Source organism: Hirundo rustica, chromosome 6 (assembly GCF_015227805.2).
Source record: "Hirundo rustica isolate bHirRus1 chromosome 6, bHirRus1.pri.v3, whole genome shotgun sequence".
Classification (NCBI taxonomy): Eukaryota; Metazoa; Chordata; class Aves; order Passeriformes; family Hirundinidae; genus Hirundo; species Hirundo rustica.
Genome location: NC_053455.1, coordinates 40,774,540 through 40,793,462, shown reverse-complemented (window position 1 = coordinate 40,793,462; position 18,923 = coordinate 40,774,540). Strand labels below are relative to the sequence as shown.

The following is an 18,923-nucleotide window of genomic DNA, read 5'->3' as shown; positions in this document are numbered from 1 at the left end:
TAGCACACATTAGGAAAAATACAACTGCTTGCAGGCGCATGCATGGTTGCTTAACATTGAAACCAGAATTGCTTGAGCCTCAGGCAGTCTGAGACACTGCCACGGCAGACTTGTTTTCTGTGAAGTTTCACCAAGTTTGTGACCTTATTAGTGTGTGTTAGTGGGATCACGTGCAGGTGGGCTTGTGTCTTTATCTGTGCATTCACATGGCTAGAGAAGGTAGAATATTCAAAAGATTTGGCAGATTTCTTAAGCCAAAGAAATACTTGTATATACGTTAGGGAATTCAGGCAAGGACTAATAGCAGCCGATGTCAGAGGAGCCATATGCTCCCTTGCAGCCTCCTTGCCTTTGCTGAGGTTGCTGCAGCAGGGAGTGCTGATCAGAGGCAAATGGCATAAGAGAAAAATAAGTTTTGGCCATGAGCTGTTCAGGCCTTCTTTGGGGTCTGCACGTGCTGTGATGGGGTCTCCTTCCTGGCTGGGTGTTGTAAGTTCATGCTGGTGGAAGCTGGAACCAGTATTACCAAGCCTTTTTCTTGTCCTCTAGCAGGAACATGAGGAGTGTGAGAGCAAATAATATGACCCTAGTGATAGATCTCTGTCTTAGCAAGTTGCACAGAGGGCTAGTTGCTTGGAGTGGGAATAAATACATTTCTCCTGAGCTGAAATGTAGCTGTTTCAAATCAAGAAAATAAATCTGATGCCCTGAAAGTGATCTTTTTGTCAGCACTGCCAAGAGATCCCCACAATGTGGTGCTGGGGTTTCCACCTGCAGAGCTGAATTGGTTTATTTATGTCACACTCTGCTGAACTCTGAAGTGCAAAACCTTTCAACAGTGGCATGTCCTTGGACAACCAGCACATACTCCCATGCACATTAGGTATCCATGTTTCTGTCCTTAGAATCTCAATTCTGCTTGCCTGAGAGGAGAGAAGCGAGCAAATCTGTTACCAACTGAAAAAGGAAGGTAGTGTTTTGGGGAAAGAGACAGGCGGAGGAACCCTGCCATATTCCAGGTATTCCTGAGAACAAGGGAGGGAGCCCTGGGATGTGAAGTGACAGTGGGGAGTCCAGAAACTTTGTTTCCATCACTAGGCAAAGATATTTCTGTCTGGAGGAGTCTGTCACCCTTGCTGGCAGACATCTCTTCAGACTGGATGTGCATTTGTGCCACCCCTTCCCCAGCAAGAAGCGGCCCCACTGGTTTACTGTTCCCTGGGTGTCCATGCTCGTTTGCACACCATTGCTTTTAACTCCATGCTTTCCGGCCTGGCTGTATTGATGGCTCTCTCTGAAGGTCATTCTGGCTTCTTCATGGTTGTCATTCTGATGCAAGGGGGGGCACAGGAGAGAAGTTTGTGCTTCACACCTGACTTGTCCCCTTGCCCTCAGGTACGTCATCATCTCCCGGGAGGAGAGAGAGCAGAACCTGATGGCCTTTCAGCACAGCGAGAGGATTTATTTCCGTGCCTGCCGTGACATCCACCCCGGGGAGAAGCTGCGGGTCTGGTACAGTGAGGATTACATGAACCGATTGCATAGTATGTCCCAGGAAACCATCAACAGAAATTTCACGAGTGGTGAGTCCCTTCCCTTTCCATCCTCTCTCCTGATCCCCTTGGGCTGCGCCACGGTTGGGCCAAGTGTGGTGGGTGAAGTAGGTTTTGCACAGGCTGTGTGAGGAGAGCTGCGTTTCTAGAAGTGGAGCACCTCCCGGTGAGAGCCCCCAGCTCTGCCTGGCACAGATGGATGGGTGTTCCAGGAGAAGAAACCCACAGTCATGGAGATCATGAAAGATTTGTGCTGTGATGTGTCACGTCATTTGTTGTGTTGTGCCATGTTTTGTGTGTGTGTGTGTGCTGCAAGGGCCTGATGCAATGCCAGGGATCACAGAGCTCCCCTGTCACAAGACTTTCTGGCCTGAAGATTGCCAAGCTGATGATCCTACAAGACAGCATTATGTTTTTCCTCTGAACGTGCTGCTCTCTCTGGCTCTTGTGAGCAGCCTGTTTGAGGGAACTCTGGCTGGTTTTGTGTCCATATGAATGAGATTTCCTTGGTGTGTTTGTATGTCCATTTTCCTCGTTTAATTTATCTCCTCTTTCTTCAGAAAGATAATTTGGGATCAGCGCGACATCAGCTCCTTAGTCTCACAACCTTAGAATGTGTATACAGCGTACAGGAGGCTTTGTACTTGTCAGACTGATTCTTCCTTGGATAAAAATTGTTGTGTAAAGAGTAGCAAGGTTGAAACAAACCCAGCAGTCCTTTGGGCCCATCTATTGTCAGCAATATAGGAAGCTTTAGAGGAAAGCAAAAATTCCTAATGCATCTGTTCATCTGTACAATGCTGATACCTGAGGTTAATTAGGAGCGTTTCTTTCCAGGCTAGATGCAGAACAATAGGGCCTCAGAGGGGCAGCCACACTGAATATAACTTTGTAATTATGATTCCTGAGTATATTATTACACAGCTGCTGTTGCTGCCTTGACTTGGTAAAAGGTGTCTCCTCTTCAGTGATGGGGTGGACAAGATGTCCTGAAAAAGCTGGTTATCTCTATCACCTTAGGGTTGTTATGCACTTGCAGTGTTACATCTTGGTGGCTGTACTTGGACAATTCCCACTTCTGAATTAACATTGGTATGAATTTGCTTTTTTATGTTAATGAACACCAGTGATTGATTAGGTAGAGGCTGCAGTGGTTTTGCTGCAATGGCATGCACACGTTAGTCATCCAGATGGCTTGGTGCTTTCTTAAAGTACAGCAAGAGACAGTCTGTGCCCTTGGAGCAGCTGCTCTACAGGGCTACCAAGGCTACAAGCTATTGCCCTGCCACGTAGACATGCCTTTAGTCCTGGTTTGTCATGGTGTCATGGTTTGTGAGAGCGGAAATGGTAACTCACAGCCTGCTCTGTGCTACAAGTGTGGTGAACATCCTCCTCAGGACTCTCCAGAACTTGACACAGCCTAATGCACCCTCAGGTAGAAACTCATGTGGCTACAGAGACCATTCCAGAAACCCCCTGACATCTTGGTGAGTTCATCCTGCTGCAAGCTGGGCTCAGTCTGCCTTCACAAAAAGGGTGCAGAGATGTTGTTAAAATGGAACATCACCTGGGCCATTGCTAGACTTGTGAGAGACATCAAAGCCTCAGCTGGGAGGGCACTGGGAGGTGGTCCCTTCCCACAGGAAGGAGCAAAAAAATCTGTCAAGTCACTTTCTATTTAAAAGATTGCAAATCCCTGCAGATGAGTCTGTCAAATGAAGTGGCACACTTTATGAATTCACAGAAAAATTACATGGTTCCTGGGTTTTGTTTCTGTTGATAGTTTCTGACCCACCTCATCATTGGAGTTGAGACCAATAATATGAGGGATCATCTTGTGATTTCTAGATTTTCCATTGGGCTGAAGCACTCAGCTAGCTGGGGGAAAAATCACTGAGAAAGAGGAACCTGTTCTTTAAATCCCTACCTTTCACAGTAGTTGCTGTGGTTTCCATAACAGGGGAAATACTAAGAGAGAGACTGAAAGCTTTGTCCATAGAAATTCTCATCAATGTGTTGAAAATGAGATCTGTTGTTATGGATTCCCTAAAGAAGTGGCTGGGTTTCCCAGCCAGCATCCAAACCCAGTGCAAAATCCCATCCATTCAGACTAGCTCTTTTTTACAGTGCCTTACTCTAACTGTTTCAAGTCTTGCATCTTTTCTGCATTCTTAGCATTGCTCTCCTTAGAGAGGGAATGGTAGCTTTTGCTCCATAACTCTTATGAAAGCATGAATACACTTTAAGCAAACAAAACCAAAAATCAGCATAAAGCAGCGTCTTGTTTGGGAAGCCATCAATGCTTGAAGTTATTTACAAGATAGAAGAGTGATGGAAATTGAGCCAAACCTATCGTCTTTTGAATTTCCAGGTAAGGAAATCTGGCTATTCCCTTTATTTTAAGCAATTAATAATTTGTATGAGGTTGCTTTTAATATTTTTTTTTTCGATTACTGAATGGTCATGCTCTCAGACTCCACCAGGACAAGCTAGATGTCCCATCCTTGGAGGGCATTCACCCGTTGTAGCTCAGCTGACAACGTGTACCTTAGGTTTTAAGTGTGCAAGTTGTGTTTACTCCTTTACCTTTGCATTTCTGAAGCAGCCTCCAAACTGAACAAGAGTAAAGGGGCTTGCAAACTTTGTGCCATGATGTGCACAGACACTGGGGTTGTCATGAAATGGTGTAAATCTCTCACTGCACTGCTGTACACTTGATACCTTTTACCAAGTCAAAACAGGCACAGAACTTCCAGCCAGCCAAAATGGCACTTAGGCTCTGGGTATAGTTTCTACCATGATCAGTCACTCACCTCATAGTCCTCTTCCAACTCAGGTTGGTTATACCTTCAGGTTAAACAAGCTGCCTGTAGTTTCTCTTCTCTTTGAAATGTGTGGGTTCTACTGTGCTGTGGTTACCCAGGACTGTCTCTGTTTTTGCCAACATGCCCATTAACGGGGCTTCTCCTCTTGCAAGACTTAGTTTCCACTGAATTGTGTCAGTTCCCTGGCTTGTAACATAACATGCAGACCTGCAGGGATTCAGTCTGCCTTTTTGTTCTTTTTTGTTTGAGTTTTAGATTGAAGGATGTTGCTCGGTTCCCAGTGATAATCCCCACCCCTCATTTTCCATTTTAGGAGACAAAATGTTACAGAATGAAAAGTCAGAAAAGAATGTTGAAAATCAAGAGGATGCAAGGGGAGCACTCCAGTTCACTACCTTAAAGCAGGGGAAGAGCCCTTACAAGCGCAGCTGTGATGAGGGGGAATCCCACCCCCAAACAAAGAAAAAAAAAATTGACCTCATCTTCAAAGATGTCCTGGAGGCTTCTTTGGAATCTGCCAAGTTTGAAGAAAACCAGTTAGCAACAAGTACACCACTTTCCCTCAGAAGAGCATCTAAATACCAGGCTGAAGACATCTTTGAGCAGTGTGGCAGTGCCATGCAGCACGGCTCCCTGAGCCTCAGCAGGAGCCAGAGCGAGAGGGAATGGAAGGTCCCTCACAGTTCCTCTTTCATCTCGGCCAAGGAGATGAGCATCCTTGAAGACGAAGAAGAAGAGCCCCTGTCACTTAAAGCAGACAGCCCAACCGAGCTGTCACTGGCCTCTGCACAAGGCAACTCCCATGAAATCCCCACCACATCCTTCTGCCCTAACTGCATCCGGCTGAAGAAGAAAATCCGGGAGCTGCAGGCTGAGTTAGACATGCTGAGATCTGGGAAGTTACCCGAGGCAGCTGTGTTACCGCCCCAGGTACCCGAGCTCCAAGAGTTCTCAGACCCCACAGGTAAGCCTTGCCAAGTTAGAGCATTCTCCAAACCCTGCCCAAGGAGAGTAGTGAGATGCCTGTGTGCTGTGTACCCATCTAAAGCATTTTGCTCTGAATATTCAGATAAACCTGTGGTTCTGTGGAAGGTTCTTTGGTTTTGTGACTGGGTGGGCCAGGAGCTGATGCTGTGGGTACAGTGGAAAACACTGTCTGGGAAAGACTCTGTATGACAATTTGCTCTATTTGTTGCTATTGTAATTGATAATGCACTGCCAATAATAAAGACATTCCATTGCAGACAGTTTGTTTGCTGTATTTTTGATGCATTCTCTTCCAGCGGAAGCCCCTCCACAAAGCCTCACATGCTACTAAGAGAGTATGAATGACTCTGGTAACACTGAAATGTGCTCTCTTTGTGTATGAAATTATGTCCTGCTGTGTCCCTTGTTGGAAATCTCTCTCTGTTTCCTCCACTGCCTTAACACAACCACGTGTCCCTTTCAGAAGACATACTTAATTTCCCCCAGGAACATGCTGTCAAGCAGCCAGGAGCCTTCAGTAAAAGGAAAATTTGGGTCACACAGTGTATTGTTCAAGTGGCCAGGATGTAGTGTCCATTTTTGCTGTTCATTGTGGCATGTTGGAGACAAAGTTCTTATGCAGAAATATTGATTTCTTTTCCTTTCAAAGTCATGTTTCAAATTCCATCCATAATGTATTGTGGGCAGGAGAAGAGAGGTTGCAGGCAGGAGAAGAGAGGTTGTGGCCAGCTCTTTGGACAGTGCTCTACTGTCTCCAGCAGGATGCTTATCTAGCTCAACAACTTTGTAAATACCTTTTTTGTTTTTTTCATTCTTTTTTGGTTTTTTTGTTACAGCTTCAGAAAGCATCATCTCAGTTCCCACCATCATGGAGGACGATGACCAAGAGGTGGATTCTGCTGACGAGTCAGTTTCCAATGACATGATTGCTGCTACAGATGAGCCTTCCAAGATGTCTTCTGCCACAGGACGGAGGATACGGCGGTTCAAGCAAGAGTGGCTTAAAAAATTTTGGTTTCTGCGGTACTCCCCGACGCTGAATGAGATGTGGTGCCATGTCTGTAGGCAGTACACAGTGCAATCTTCTCGGACGTCAGCCTTCATCATTGGCTCCAAGCAATTCAAGATACACACAATAAAGCTTCACAGCCAGAGCAACCTCCACAAGAAGTGCCTGCAGCTTTACAAGCTCAGGATGCACCCAGAGAAGACAGAAGAGATGTGCCGAAATATGACCCTGCTCTTCAATACAGCCTACCACCTGGCCCTGGAGGGCAGGCCCTACTACGACTTTCGGCCTCTGGCAGAACTACTGAGAAAGTGTGAACTCAAGGTGGTGGATCAGTACATGAATGAAGGAGACTGCCAGATCTTAATTCACCATATCGCCCGGGCTCTCCGAGAGGACCTGGTTGAGCGCATCCGGCAGTCGCCCTTCCTCAGCATCATTCTGGATGGGCAGAGTGACGACTTGCTTGCAGATACAGTTGCGGTCTATGTGCAGTACACAAGCAGCGATGGGCCTCCAGCAACTGAATTCCTGTCTCTTCAGGAACTCGGCTTTTCTACAACAGATAGTTACCTCCAAGCATTAGATCGGGCTTTTTCCAGCCTGGGAATACGATTGCAGGATGAGAAGCCAACTATTGGCTTGGGAGTTGATGGTGCTAACATTACCGCCAGCCTGAGAGCCAACTTGTTCATGACAATCAGAAAGACCTTGCCCTGGCTTCTCTGCCTTCCCTTTATGGTGCATAGGCCCCACTTGGAAATTTTGGATGCCATTAGTGGGAAGGAACTACCATGTCTGGAGGAGCTAGAAAACAATTTGAAGCAACTGCTCAGTTTCTATCGCTACTCCCCTCGACTCATGTGCGAGTTAAGGGTCACTGCTGCCACTCTGTGTGAGGAGACCGAATTCCTGGGGGACATCCGAGCGGTGAAGTGGATCATTGGGGAGCAGAACGTGCTCAACGCTCTCATCAAGGATTACCTAGAGGTTGTGGCCCATCTCAAAGATGTCAGTGGTCAGACCCAGAGGGCAGATGCTTCTGCCATTGCCTTGGCCCTCCTGCAGTTCCTGATGGACTACCAGTCGATTAAACTCATCTACTTCCTGCTGGATGTGATTGCTGTGCTTTCACGCCTTGCCTACGTCTTCCAAGGGGAGTACCTTCTTGTGTCACAGGTGGATGATAAAATAGAGGAGGCCATCCAGGAGATCAGCCGGCTAGCAGACTCCCCTGGGGAGTATTTGCAGGAGTTTGAGGAAAACTTCCGTGAAAGCTTTAATGGCATTGCTGTGAAAAATCTACGGGTGGCTGAAGCCAAATTCCAGTCGATCAGAGAAAAGATCTGCCAGAAGACCCAGGTGATCCTAGCCCAAAGGTTCGATTCCCGCAGCCGGACATTTGTGAAGGCCTGTCAGGTATTTGACCTTGCAGCTTGGCCCAGAAGCACTGATGAACTCATGAGCTACGGGAAGGAGGATATGGTACAAATATTTGAACACCTGGAGACAGTCCCATCATTTTCCAGAGAGGTTTGCAGAGAGGGGATGGACACCCGAGGGAGTCTGCTGATGGAGTGGCGAGAACTCAAGGTGGATTATTATACCAAAAATGGTTTTAAAGACTTGCTCAGTCACATTTGTAAATACAAGCAGAGGTTTCCCCTCCTAAATAAAATAGTTCAGATCCTCAAAGTCCTTCCCACCTCTTCGGCCTGCTGTGAGAAGGGGCGCACCGCCCTTCAGAGAGTGCGCAAGAACAACCGCTCTCGGCTCACGCTGGAGCAACTCAGTGACCTGTTGACGATTGCTGTTAACGGGCCGCCCATTGCCAACTTTGATTGCAAAAGGGCACTCGATAGCTGGTTCGAGGAGAAATCAGGCAATAGTTACGCACTCTCGGCCGAAATGTTGAGCAGGATGTCATCTCTTGACCAGAAGCCGATGTTGCAGAGCATGGACCACGGCTCTGAGTTTTACCCTGATATTTAGGAAGGAATGCCTCAGATCAGATAATTTTTTTAATCTATACTCTAAACTTTGATATATTATATAAAATATATATATTATCTATATTAAGGAAAAACCCACACTGAAAATTTAAAAGTTAAGACGATGTGCGTCTGATAGAAGCTAAGCAGAATTTTAAAGATTGAGACAATGTTTAGACATTTACTGGTGTCTCCAACCATGGCAGCTGCAATGTAGGTGGCAACATTTCATTCTTTAGAAGCATGTGCTGGGGCCATACTCTACATGTTCAAACCTAACAACCTATAAGCTAAACAACGGGTCTTTGTCAGCCTTATCCTCCCAGCGGTTTCCTTTGTATGTGTTTTGTCAGTTTGCTGGGTTGTTTTTTGTTTTGTTTTGTTTCGTTTTGGGGTTATTTGTTTGTTTGTTTGATTGTTTTCCCCTCGGTTTCAATCTCTGCCTCTCTTTCCATTGTTCAGCCCAGTTATTGAGCCATTTGAGCCTTTTGTTGGCAATCATCAGATTTCTGGTTTCTGACAGAGCGTCCCGTGTGTTTATGTTGCCCCCAGCTCCACCCAGTTCTCTTCAGTTGAGTGGAAGCTTTCTTCACTCAAAAGAGTAATGACAGGAGAGAAGGACTGGGGGCATGATTTTGGGGTTTTATTCTGATTTAGAAACAAATGCCTCCACTAAACTGTGATGCCCCTTTCTCAGTTCTCCCTACCTTTGGGCTGTAGAGTAATACTTGGCTTTCAGCTCCTTTTATGATAACCGTAGTACCAGTCTATCATATGTATGTTATAACATGATGTCATGTGCAGACTATAAAATAGCAAAATCGAGAAGGCAGGGGGAAATTTTTGCATTTATATTTTTATATTGTATGAGATAAATATATATATATATATATATACAACTATTCATTCAAAACCAGGGCTGCTGTGGAAGCTAGACAGCCAATGAGTCGAGAGCCACCTCTGGGCAGAGATTCAAAGGCTTAAAAAATTATATTCTAATTTACATTATTTATACTATGTCTTTATAATCCTAGATTGTTGTGGGGCTTTTGTTTTGTTTGTTTTGTTTTGTTTGGAATGACTGAAAGAAAAACCTGCTGCAGTTTGGTGGCAGGAGCTATCAATGCAAGATTATCTTGGATTATATTCATGTGTGATGTCCTACAAAGGTTCACTTACTCTCTTGTGACCAAGGTAACATGTTCCACAGCACAGCAGACTGATGACAGCAGGCAGAAGGGTTGCTCTGCTTCCTATGAGATAATTCTTCCTTTCTTGAAGGAATGCAGAGTCCAGCTGAAATGTGAATGGGGGACTTGCACCTTCCATCACAAAGAGATTGTTTGGTGGGGTTGGGGCTCTTCTTTGTTTTATTCTTTTAAAGTAAACAAGCTCCAGGCATCCACACAATATCACTTCAGGTTAGAAAAGAGAAAAAAAAAAAAAAAAACAAAAAAAAACCCACAAAAAAAGCAAACCAAAACACCACACAAACAAAAAAGGTGCAAAAACTCCACAGATGCTAGTGCCTTGCCCTGCTGATGTGGCATGGACAGCACCAACCTGACCAGACCATCGTGGGAGTGAGACATGTTATCCAAAAGGTGTCCATGTTCTCACTTCTCCGAGGGATGAGCTTTGTGCCAAGCTGTGTTGTTTGGAAACATGATGGTGGTATCAGCAACACTGAACCTTTCCTTTCTCCTGTTACCCCCCTGCCCTTGGTCTTGGTGCTAAGATATCTCTAGAACCGTTGCTGCTAGTTGATAGCTTTTCATTTATATAAATATATATATATATATAATATTATTTTATTTTTTAAACTTTTTTTGTTTGTTTTCAATGGAGATGTAGCATGTTTGGAACCGATCTCTCTCTGAGTCACTTTCACTGCCAGGGTTCACGCACTGTCTTCCCCGGGAAAACACACACTTCTACCTAGGTCTCACTCACCTCCTGCTAGCCCCTTTGCCTTCAGCAGAACTTCACACCCAGCACTGGCAGAGCTGTGCAGCCAAGCCACCGTGGACTGGCTGAGCTTTCAGATCCTGCAGGAACAGCTAGGCTGGTGTTGGTCAGGGTTTTGGAAGCGCTTGCCTCTGTCCCTGTGGGACTGAGGAGGGACTGAGCCCACCCAAAGCACAAGTGGTGGCCTGTCCTTGTGTCCTGACACTGCCCCTTGGCTGTAAAACGGGGCCTTTCAGTCAGACGGTCCAAGCGAAGCAGAGCAGACCCTGTGAATGTAGCAGTGAGGGCTGGTCAGGCCGGCCAGCGAGGGCTGGTCAGCACTTTCTGTAGCACTTAACCCTTGCCTTACCTCTGACAGCATGTGCAGCCTGAGGCTGGCTCAGGCAGGAGAGGGCACATGCGCCAGGGACACCCACCTGCTGCCAAGCTGCCACCAGGGGTGCAGGCACTGGGTGCTCTTCCTTGCGGTCCTCATGGAAATGTCACAAGCTAGGTCAGGGCATCACACAGTTGCAACATAGGGGCATTGATATGACACACCTAGCAAGCATGAAAAATGGCTTTGTTTTCATGTTTTCCTGTATTTTCTTATAATTGATGTGATCAAACTGATGCGTTCATGCAGAGGAGTAAAATTTAAACTGGAAGCCCTCTGCCAGCTTTGGATGATTGTTTGCCTGACCATAAAGCAGGGTCCTCTACACAAGGCGCTCGTAGGCTCTCCAGGTGTGGTGAATTGACTCTGTGCAGAGTGCTGCCACAGAGCTCTGGAGCTGCTGCCTGCCAGGGAGTGGCAGGCTCCCTTCCTTTTTAAAACCTGAGGAGACGTAAAAAGGTAAAAAAGATAGAAAAACTGCTGCTCCATTAGTTTCCGACTGGAGATGGGCAAGGTGAACATAGATCATAGAATCCATAGAACTCCATAGCTCTTCATGGGTGGAGAGGAAAAATCACCTGCCTTTCTGTTTGCAGCAGCAAAAGCTCCATGGCAGAGCGGCCCATCAAAGTGCCTGGCTCACACAGAGGGGAGGAACATCTGGGGACTGTTTCCAAACACCTTTGGAGAGAGGAATGCTCCACCAGGGCCTCTGCTGAGCAGCCCAAGAGGCCTGTTTACAAATCCTGATCTAAACCTCCTAACTTTTGCCACTGGGGAGGAAATGGTAAGGTAGGAGTTGCCAGAGGCCTGTTAAGAAATTATTCTTCGAATTTGTCACTCCTTCCCTTTGGTTCACTTGCAAATCCTGCTTTCATCAGTGACACCTTTCACTGGCAGCTCTTCTTTCTAATGGTGCAGTGAAATGTGCAGCATGTGGTGACTTTCTCTGGCAGCCAGCTGACACAGGCAGAGCACTTGTTCCTTTAGCAAATAACTTTGCTTGCAAGCAGTGATCCTCTGCCACTGGTTGTTGTGGATACCCGTGATGAGGAAGGTCAGAGGCCCCTTACATTGGTGATGGGGATAGCAAGAGCTTGGCAGTGCAGCTGGCCCGGCCCAGCCTATCCCAGCTCCTCCAACATAATTCCCTGTTACCCGCACATCAGAAAATAAACCTAGCCTTTGTCCTAGGGCTTAGCAGGTGCTTTGCAAGCTTTCCCTCCAGGTTAACCTGCCTATATCAGATCTGTCGCTCTTACTTTCATGGATAGTCTGTGGATGGAAACACGACTACCAGCATAGACAAGATGGAGTAGGGAGGAATATCAATGCAAAGCACCTCTGGCTTCCCAGGACTCCCAAGCCATTCCCAGACTCAGGTGCATTTCTGTGCCCTGTTTTTGTCTCGGCCCCGCCTGGTTACAGTGAGGCCAGGAGGCAGCAGCAGGCATGGGGAGGGCTTAGCAGGGTGCTGAGGGAGGCCTCCATGGCTCCAAGATTGCCGTGCATCGGGTTTAATCAATGCCTTTCCTGTTGTGCTGAGAGAGCGAGAAGAGTTGTTTTGAACGTGTTGCTCACAGCATCTTGAACTGTTTAGGCTACAAAGACAGAGGGTTCAGTTTTTCTTGAATGAGCTCTTTATTGTCTCCTTCCCCTGCATCTTAGCTATGGCATCTGACTGTGAATAATGCACACTTCTCCACACCCTCGGGTTTGTATTTCTAGCCCGTGGGATTTTTGGTTGCCAATTTCCCTTCCTCCCTTTTTGCTCAGGCTCCTTGCCTCTTTTACCCTGCTGTGAAGCAGAAATCTGTGAAGCACATTTAGACATGTCCTTCTGCAGGGTTCGCCTGTGTCCACAGGGGTCTGGGCCCTCCAGCCACAAGACCGACCTCAGCAGGGATAATCCTCACAAGAGACCAAAGCTCTTCTCATACCTGCAAAAGTACACGGAAGTTACGGGGGCTGCGAGGGAACAAGGTGGTCATGGTCCTCGTGTGGCGTCTGCCTTGGGTCTTGAGCCAACTGCAGCAACGTACCCCGTGCTGGTCATGCTTTTGCTGGTATGATTCTTCAGTCATGATTCAGGCTCGGTCCATCTCTTTCTCACAGCACAAACTCAACCAGATGGCCCGCAGGGTCTTTGTAGTTCCCCCTCCTTTCTTATCTCATGAGGATTGCTGTTTGTTTGACCAGTGCCTGGGCAGCTGGCTTGCAAATAAGCAGCAACAGCCTCTGCTTTTGCAGATTCCCCTCTCAGCTCTGTCAAAAGAGGTCTTAAAAGCAGAGAAATGGTACGTTAATCCCCCAGCCATTGTATCCAATGCAGTAATGCCTATGCAATTCCTGTCTCCCTTGGAGACACATATGATGTGTGTGCATGTAAGCTAGTGTATGTATACAGTACATATGCATATGGTCTATATATTGTATATACGCACATCCCAGTACATATACACACAGTACAAAAGATTAAAATCACGTGCTTATATATCTATAAATGAAATCCTATATATTTATATATTTCTATGTTTTCGATAGATATAAAGATATAATATAGAGATAGTCTCAACCACCCTTGTGTAAGGCTGGCCCTGTGTTCTAGCACAAGGCACGTAACACTGAAGACTTTGGACTTTGGGATGGTTTTAGCCATACACTGAGGCCTACATTTTTATGGATAGCACTCAATGGAGAGGGGCTTGGCTGTGTTTAGGGCAAGGGATTTCCTTGCTGGCATGTTAACCAAGTGATAAATAAGATTTGTTTAATAGTGGGATGTCTTGGTAGGGGAGAATGCTTGAGTGTCCTTCTCCTAAGAAAGCCTCTTGCTGAGGTCCTGTGTGTTCATGCTTGGACAGACACATATCCCACCCTCATATGCACTTTTGTCTCTCTGCATGGATGCGGCTGGCAACTGCGGGCACTGGTGCTGTGGAAACGTGGCTTTTTGCTGTTCCACCTGGCATTCCTCAGCAGTCGCCGGCACGCTGCCAGGGAGACCCTGTGCTGGCCAGCGCTCGCGTGGCACCAGCGTGAGTGCACTTGTGGGCATCGGTCAGCAGCACCGCTGTGGCTCTGGGACAAAGGCAGCAGGAGAGCCAAGGCGGTTTTGAGTGGAGGAAGGGTTACGGCCACGCCGTTGGAGGTGGCAGGGATAGTGTATGGAGCTGGAACAGTGCAAATGAGAAGGAACCGTGAAGTCGGAGCGATAAGGATGAGAGTGCGCGATCCCGGTTGGGAAGGTGCATTCAGCTCTGTTGGGTTAGGCTGGCCGCTGTTCTGCTGCAGGAGCCACTCCGCTCCCTCAGGTCTCACAGCCGCTCCTCAGCCTGTGAGCAGCCTGCCTGACCAGGGGCCCAGGGATGCTTTCTGGAGGAAAGGGAATGATGTGATTGTATGGAAGACATGGTCGGTGTCGCTTGTGTGCCTTTGGGCCCCAGCACACAGCGTTCGGACCTTGCCAGGCTGAAGCACCAAAGGGTGCAGCCCTCTTACCCTGCCCATGCAAAAAGACACCTGCTCTCCCATGACCAGCATTTCCGTGCTGGGATGGGGGTGGATCTGGGCAGTGAACCAGCCCTCCCTGAGTGTCTGCTGATGCCTGTGGGATGGACAGCTGTCTCATCCCTCCATCCCTCCATCCCTCCCTTCACGCACCCACTCGTAGGACACTGGCCCCGCTGCATCCTGAAGCCTTTGGCTGACGCGTGAGAGGACCTGAAAGGTGCCTCTGGCCGGTCTGGCAGCAGGTGGTCAGTCAGCGAACTGCTTCCCCACAGGGGCTGGAGGGAAAGCACGGACGTTTGCCTTTGCAGCTCCGCACCAGGCCTGGCAACAACTGCACTCCTTGCCGTTCGTTTTATTTGTTGGCTTCGGTCGGGAGGAGGGTGAGTTGTAATTCCGACATCCGAATGGCTCGTTACACTGGTATTGCCTGAGCAGACGCTGTGCAAGCTGCCCCCAAGCCCTGTCACACACCTCAGTGCCCTCTCCCAGGCCTCCCTCCTCCACACAACTGGTAATCCACCTCAGCCGCCCCTGCCCGGCGGCGGCTCCCCGCTCTGCCGCAGCCCCTCAGCCGCGCCGCGCCGGCGGGGAGCTCTCGGCACCTGTTCCTCACAAACCTCAGAGACAGTTTTCTCACTCCAGCCCCCTCCTTCCGATGCCACTGACGCTCGCGTAGGCCCAGCCCGCGGCCTCGCCGCCCACCCGCCCTGCTGGTGGTGCTGCCGGCCGGCGAGGGGCTCCCATGCACTGCACCTCATGTCGAATAAGCTCGCTGGGCTGCGCGGGGGAACCACGTCTCATATGCTGTAATGTCCCGAATGCTATAGGAGGGCTACGGAGTTTTCTGCCAGTCATGGCATCCTCATAGACTCACCTGACAGTTAGCAAAAATGCATTTCTACTTCCAGAAAACGAGGTTTTGTCTCAAATCTCTCCGTATCCGTATCCAAGCACAGCCCTGCTGAACTGTTTCAAGCGATCTCTCACCCACACCCACTCACCCACCACACACACATATGAAATGAGAGAAAAATATCTAGACGTCTATTACTATATATGTATTAATATGTTAATATCACTCTTTTGGAGACATTAAAATGTTATTACTTTACAGACTATGCTTTATAGTACCTGTGTGAAAGGACCTAGGACACTGGATACGAATAGAGCTATGTTGATATATCATAGTATGTACACGAGAACTTTCCTTTTGTCATATTATCCTTGTAATGTAAAATGATTGTTAATAAAAAAAAATTTAAATTTATCAAGTTTGTTGCTAATTCTTTAAATTGTTGTTGGAGGTTAATGTAATTTTGCCAGTCAGAGGGCATCTAAGCTGATGTACTCCCATTTCCCTCAGCCCAGGACTATGAAGAGCAGATCCAGTGCTGATTAATCCAGAGGCGTCAGTTGCAGCCCCCTGCGGTGCTGGTAGTTCTTCCTCCTGAGTGACTGGCTCCCTGACATGCTGCGTGTCACTGCAGCCCCTCAAAGTCCTCACCTTGGCGAGCAGGTCTAGCATGTCCGGTGATGGATCTGCCTTGTTTCCTCGTGGGCTGGGTTATCCTGGTGCTGTGCCAAGGCTGCAGCAGGCAGACCAGGAGCTGGCACCTCCCAGCAGCCCAGGGCTGCACTGGGTCAGCCCTGGCAGCTATGTCAGCACATACTATTTTTGGGTAGGGATGCAGAGTGGGTGTCCTTGAGGCTCTGTGCTCCCTTTCTAGTCAGGTACACTGGCATTATCATTAGTTTTGCTGTGGTGGGCTTGTAATGTGGATTGACAAAACTTTGCATATGTGCCTGGTTTGTTTTGAAGGATGGAGAGATTTTTCCTGAGCTCTAAATGCTATAAATCCAGGGGGAGCTGGGCTTTTGCTGTCCTTAAAAGAGAGGGCTGACTTAACTTTGGATTCCTCTCTTTTGACACTGAGCTTGCTGATGATTAACTAAAGGTGCAACTTTTAAAACAGCTCAATGTATTAAGAGTATTTTTGTACTCCTAATGGAGGGTCTTACATCTGCTAAACCATTGTGGGCAAGAAAGCCAACCTCTGAAATAAGTACATGGATTAGCCCTGGGTTGTGGGTTGTGTTTGCTGACCAAACAGCTGAAAACGTTGCCTCCATGGGCTGAGTCTGGCTGCTGCTGTGGATACACCTTGCAGCAAAGGCACTGCAGGAACTATGGATCATCCTTCCTTCACTGAGGCTCAGGCTTGCATGGCAGGGCAAGCAAGGACAACCTTGAAAAGGTTTAGTCCATCCCTGCATGACAGCTATAGCTAGAGAGAAACCTAGGCAGAAAACAAAGCCCTTCCAGCACAAACAGTTGCTCATTCAGCTGTAATTGTGTCCATGTGGCAGTGGAGGGAAGCAGAAAACAAGGAGCCATCTGTGCAGCTGATGGTGTGGATCCTGGGTGTGGCGCTGCATACGGTGACTGTTGATACTGATAGTATTGCTGAGCTTCAGTATGTAGGGATGGAAGCATCAACAGAACTGGCTCTTTAATCGGGTCTGAAGGAATCCCAGTTTTCCAGTTGGCCCAGGGGAAGCATGCATGTAAGACCCATCAATTCCCACAGGTGAAGGGCTGTGCAAAAATTTTGGGTTCAGAGTGAATGTCTCCAAATTTTAATGGAGAGTAGCCACAGGGGCTGGAAGTGAGTGGCAGTTTCTAGGCTGAGAAGTCAACGTAGCCCCAAATTAGTCATCCAATAGGTCCTGTAGGAAAAGTTGTTTTCGTGACTTCCTCAAAGTCCACTTCATTGAGCAGACCACATATTACACAGTGGTCTGTACACATATTACAGCTTGTCATTTTCTGGCAGGTTTCACTGTAGTGATTTAAAATTACTTGGTTTTGAGCGGTAAGTAAGCCTGGCAAAATCCTGGTGGTTGTCAGGGCTTAGCTTCAGCTGGGTTTCCTGGGCACCTGTCAGTCAGCAGTGAAAACCTCATCTCTAGGGTTTTTACCTTTGCTAGTCAATTGACAGCATGAAGGCAAGACAGTGCTTCACTTTCAGCAGCTCAACCATGTGTAAAGAGACAGAGCTGTTTGTGAACTACATTGCTGCATTGTAATTCATTTCCTACAGGCAATTTTGTCTTGTGGACTCTTGTTAGTCACCCTTGGCAGTGATCAGCCTCCTTGCTGGTAACTTCAAACAAAGGACTTAAAAGCAAGATCCCTTCATGCAAAGTGCACTGTCTGAGCTTCTGTCAGGAGTGGAAGCTTGCACAAAATTCATTTGATCTAGGGCTAAAGGTGCCCTTCACTTTTAGGACCAGTGATTCTCACGTCAATATGAGTGAAAAGGAAATTGAAAAATTCCTTGGCGATGGTTGTCATAGCATTAAAGCCTGACACGCACTTCCCCAGCACTGCTGGTGTCCTGGATATGCTCTGTGGAGATGACTGTTGTTAGCAGCTGGTGCTAGAAACTTCATTTAGCGAAAAAACTGAACATGTTTCTTCCTGGAAGCAGGAGGTGTAGAGCCTATGATGCCAAGAGCTTGCAGGCATAACCAGAGGGGGTTTGCAGCACTTCCTGGGGCCTGTCTTCCCTATCTTACCCTCCTGAGGCAGAAGGAAAAGCACAGTCTGCTGAGTACATGGGTGAGTTTAAGCAGGTGCCCTCCAAGAGGGCAGAGGCAGGTGTCTGGGCAGTGCCAGGTCCAGCTCTGCGGTGGCACACAGGCTGTTTCTGGCAGAGCTGTCGCCACACGCCACACAAATGGAGCCACAGCTCATTTACAAAAGGCTCTAAAAATATCTGCTGGATAATCAAAGGCTCCCACAGCACAGCATATGTGCTAGCTAGACTTTTTGACTCTCTGAAGTCCCCTGTTTGAAGTTGTTTTGATCAAGGAGAAAAACAAGTGTGCTGTCTGCATAGCTGCCAGACACCCTGTTTCTGGGGATACTGGAGGCACGCAGGAGTGGGAGAGCCTTGCAGAGGTGCCAGGTCTGGGATGGGGAGCCATGTGCAACAGAGGGTCAGGAGTGGCAGAGCTGCACTCCAGACCACTGCTGCACTTGTGTTCAGGAGAGCTGTCTGGAGGACTGGGTAGTGTGGTGGGTTTAGGTGTCACCTGTTTTCTCAGGGGCATCTTGGAGCCCTGTCCTCGCTGGGTTTATTCCACATTCTGTGATCACTAAGGGTTCAGGGAAGTGGAGGAACCAGCTGCAGACCTTCAGGACTAGCACTGGCAGTGACTGTGATATAGCTGCTGGATTAGGTGCCACTCTCTCTTGGCAGACAGAGGATTACTGGACAGTCCCAGTTTAATTTTTAAATACCGTAGGGGGGGGAAAAAGCTGCTAATAAATCTGAAGTGACAATGAGAGCAGGGTTAAGAGGAGAATGGTTCCGTGGCAGCTATTGCTGCTTTTCAATGTGCTGGGCTGGGAACTACTGAGTAAGCCTGTGCAAATCCCCCAGGTGGGAAGGATTGTCCCTGGCAGATGTACCACCGGTGTTCAGCTCACTGTACAGCAAAAATACAGCGTTTTCCTTCGTCTCTACAGTAAATTCTTCAGTGCCATCAGCTTCGCTGTGCAGCTGACAGGCACCCCTCTTTGTGAAGCCAGCAACAGCCTGTGGATCTGCAGACTGGCTTTGTTTTCTCTCCTTGTGCTTTAACACTGACTGTGATGGGTGAGACTGCCCCCAAACTGTCAGAGGTAAATACTTC

The 18,923-nt window shown here is 47.8% G+C and overlaps 1 protein-coding gene across 8 annotated transcripts in view; it reads left to right on the top strand.

Annotated features, from left to right (window-relative positions):
* PRDM11 (PR/SET domain 11) overlaps positions 1–15,453 on the top strand; it is a 48,759-nt gene extending 33,306 nt beyond the window's left edge. For 6 of the 8 annotated variants that reach the window (XM_058421037.1, XM_040067998.2, XM_040067997.2 and 3 more), the window contains 3 exons: positions 1,396–1,583; positions 4,692–5,342; positions 6,202–15,453. In XM_058421037.1, the coding sequence (XP_058277020.1) occupies positions 1,396–1,583; positions 4,692–5,342; positions 6,202–8,366 (3,004 nt within the window). In that variant the 3' untranslated portion in view covers positions 8,367–15,453. The other 2 variants (XM_040068002.2, XM_058421039.1) reach the window with 2 other exon arrangements.
* Positions 15,454–18,923: the final 3,470 nt, after the last annotated feature.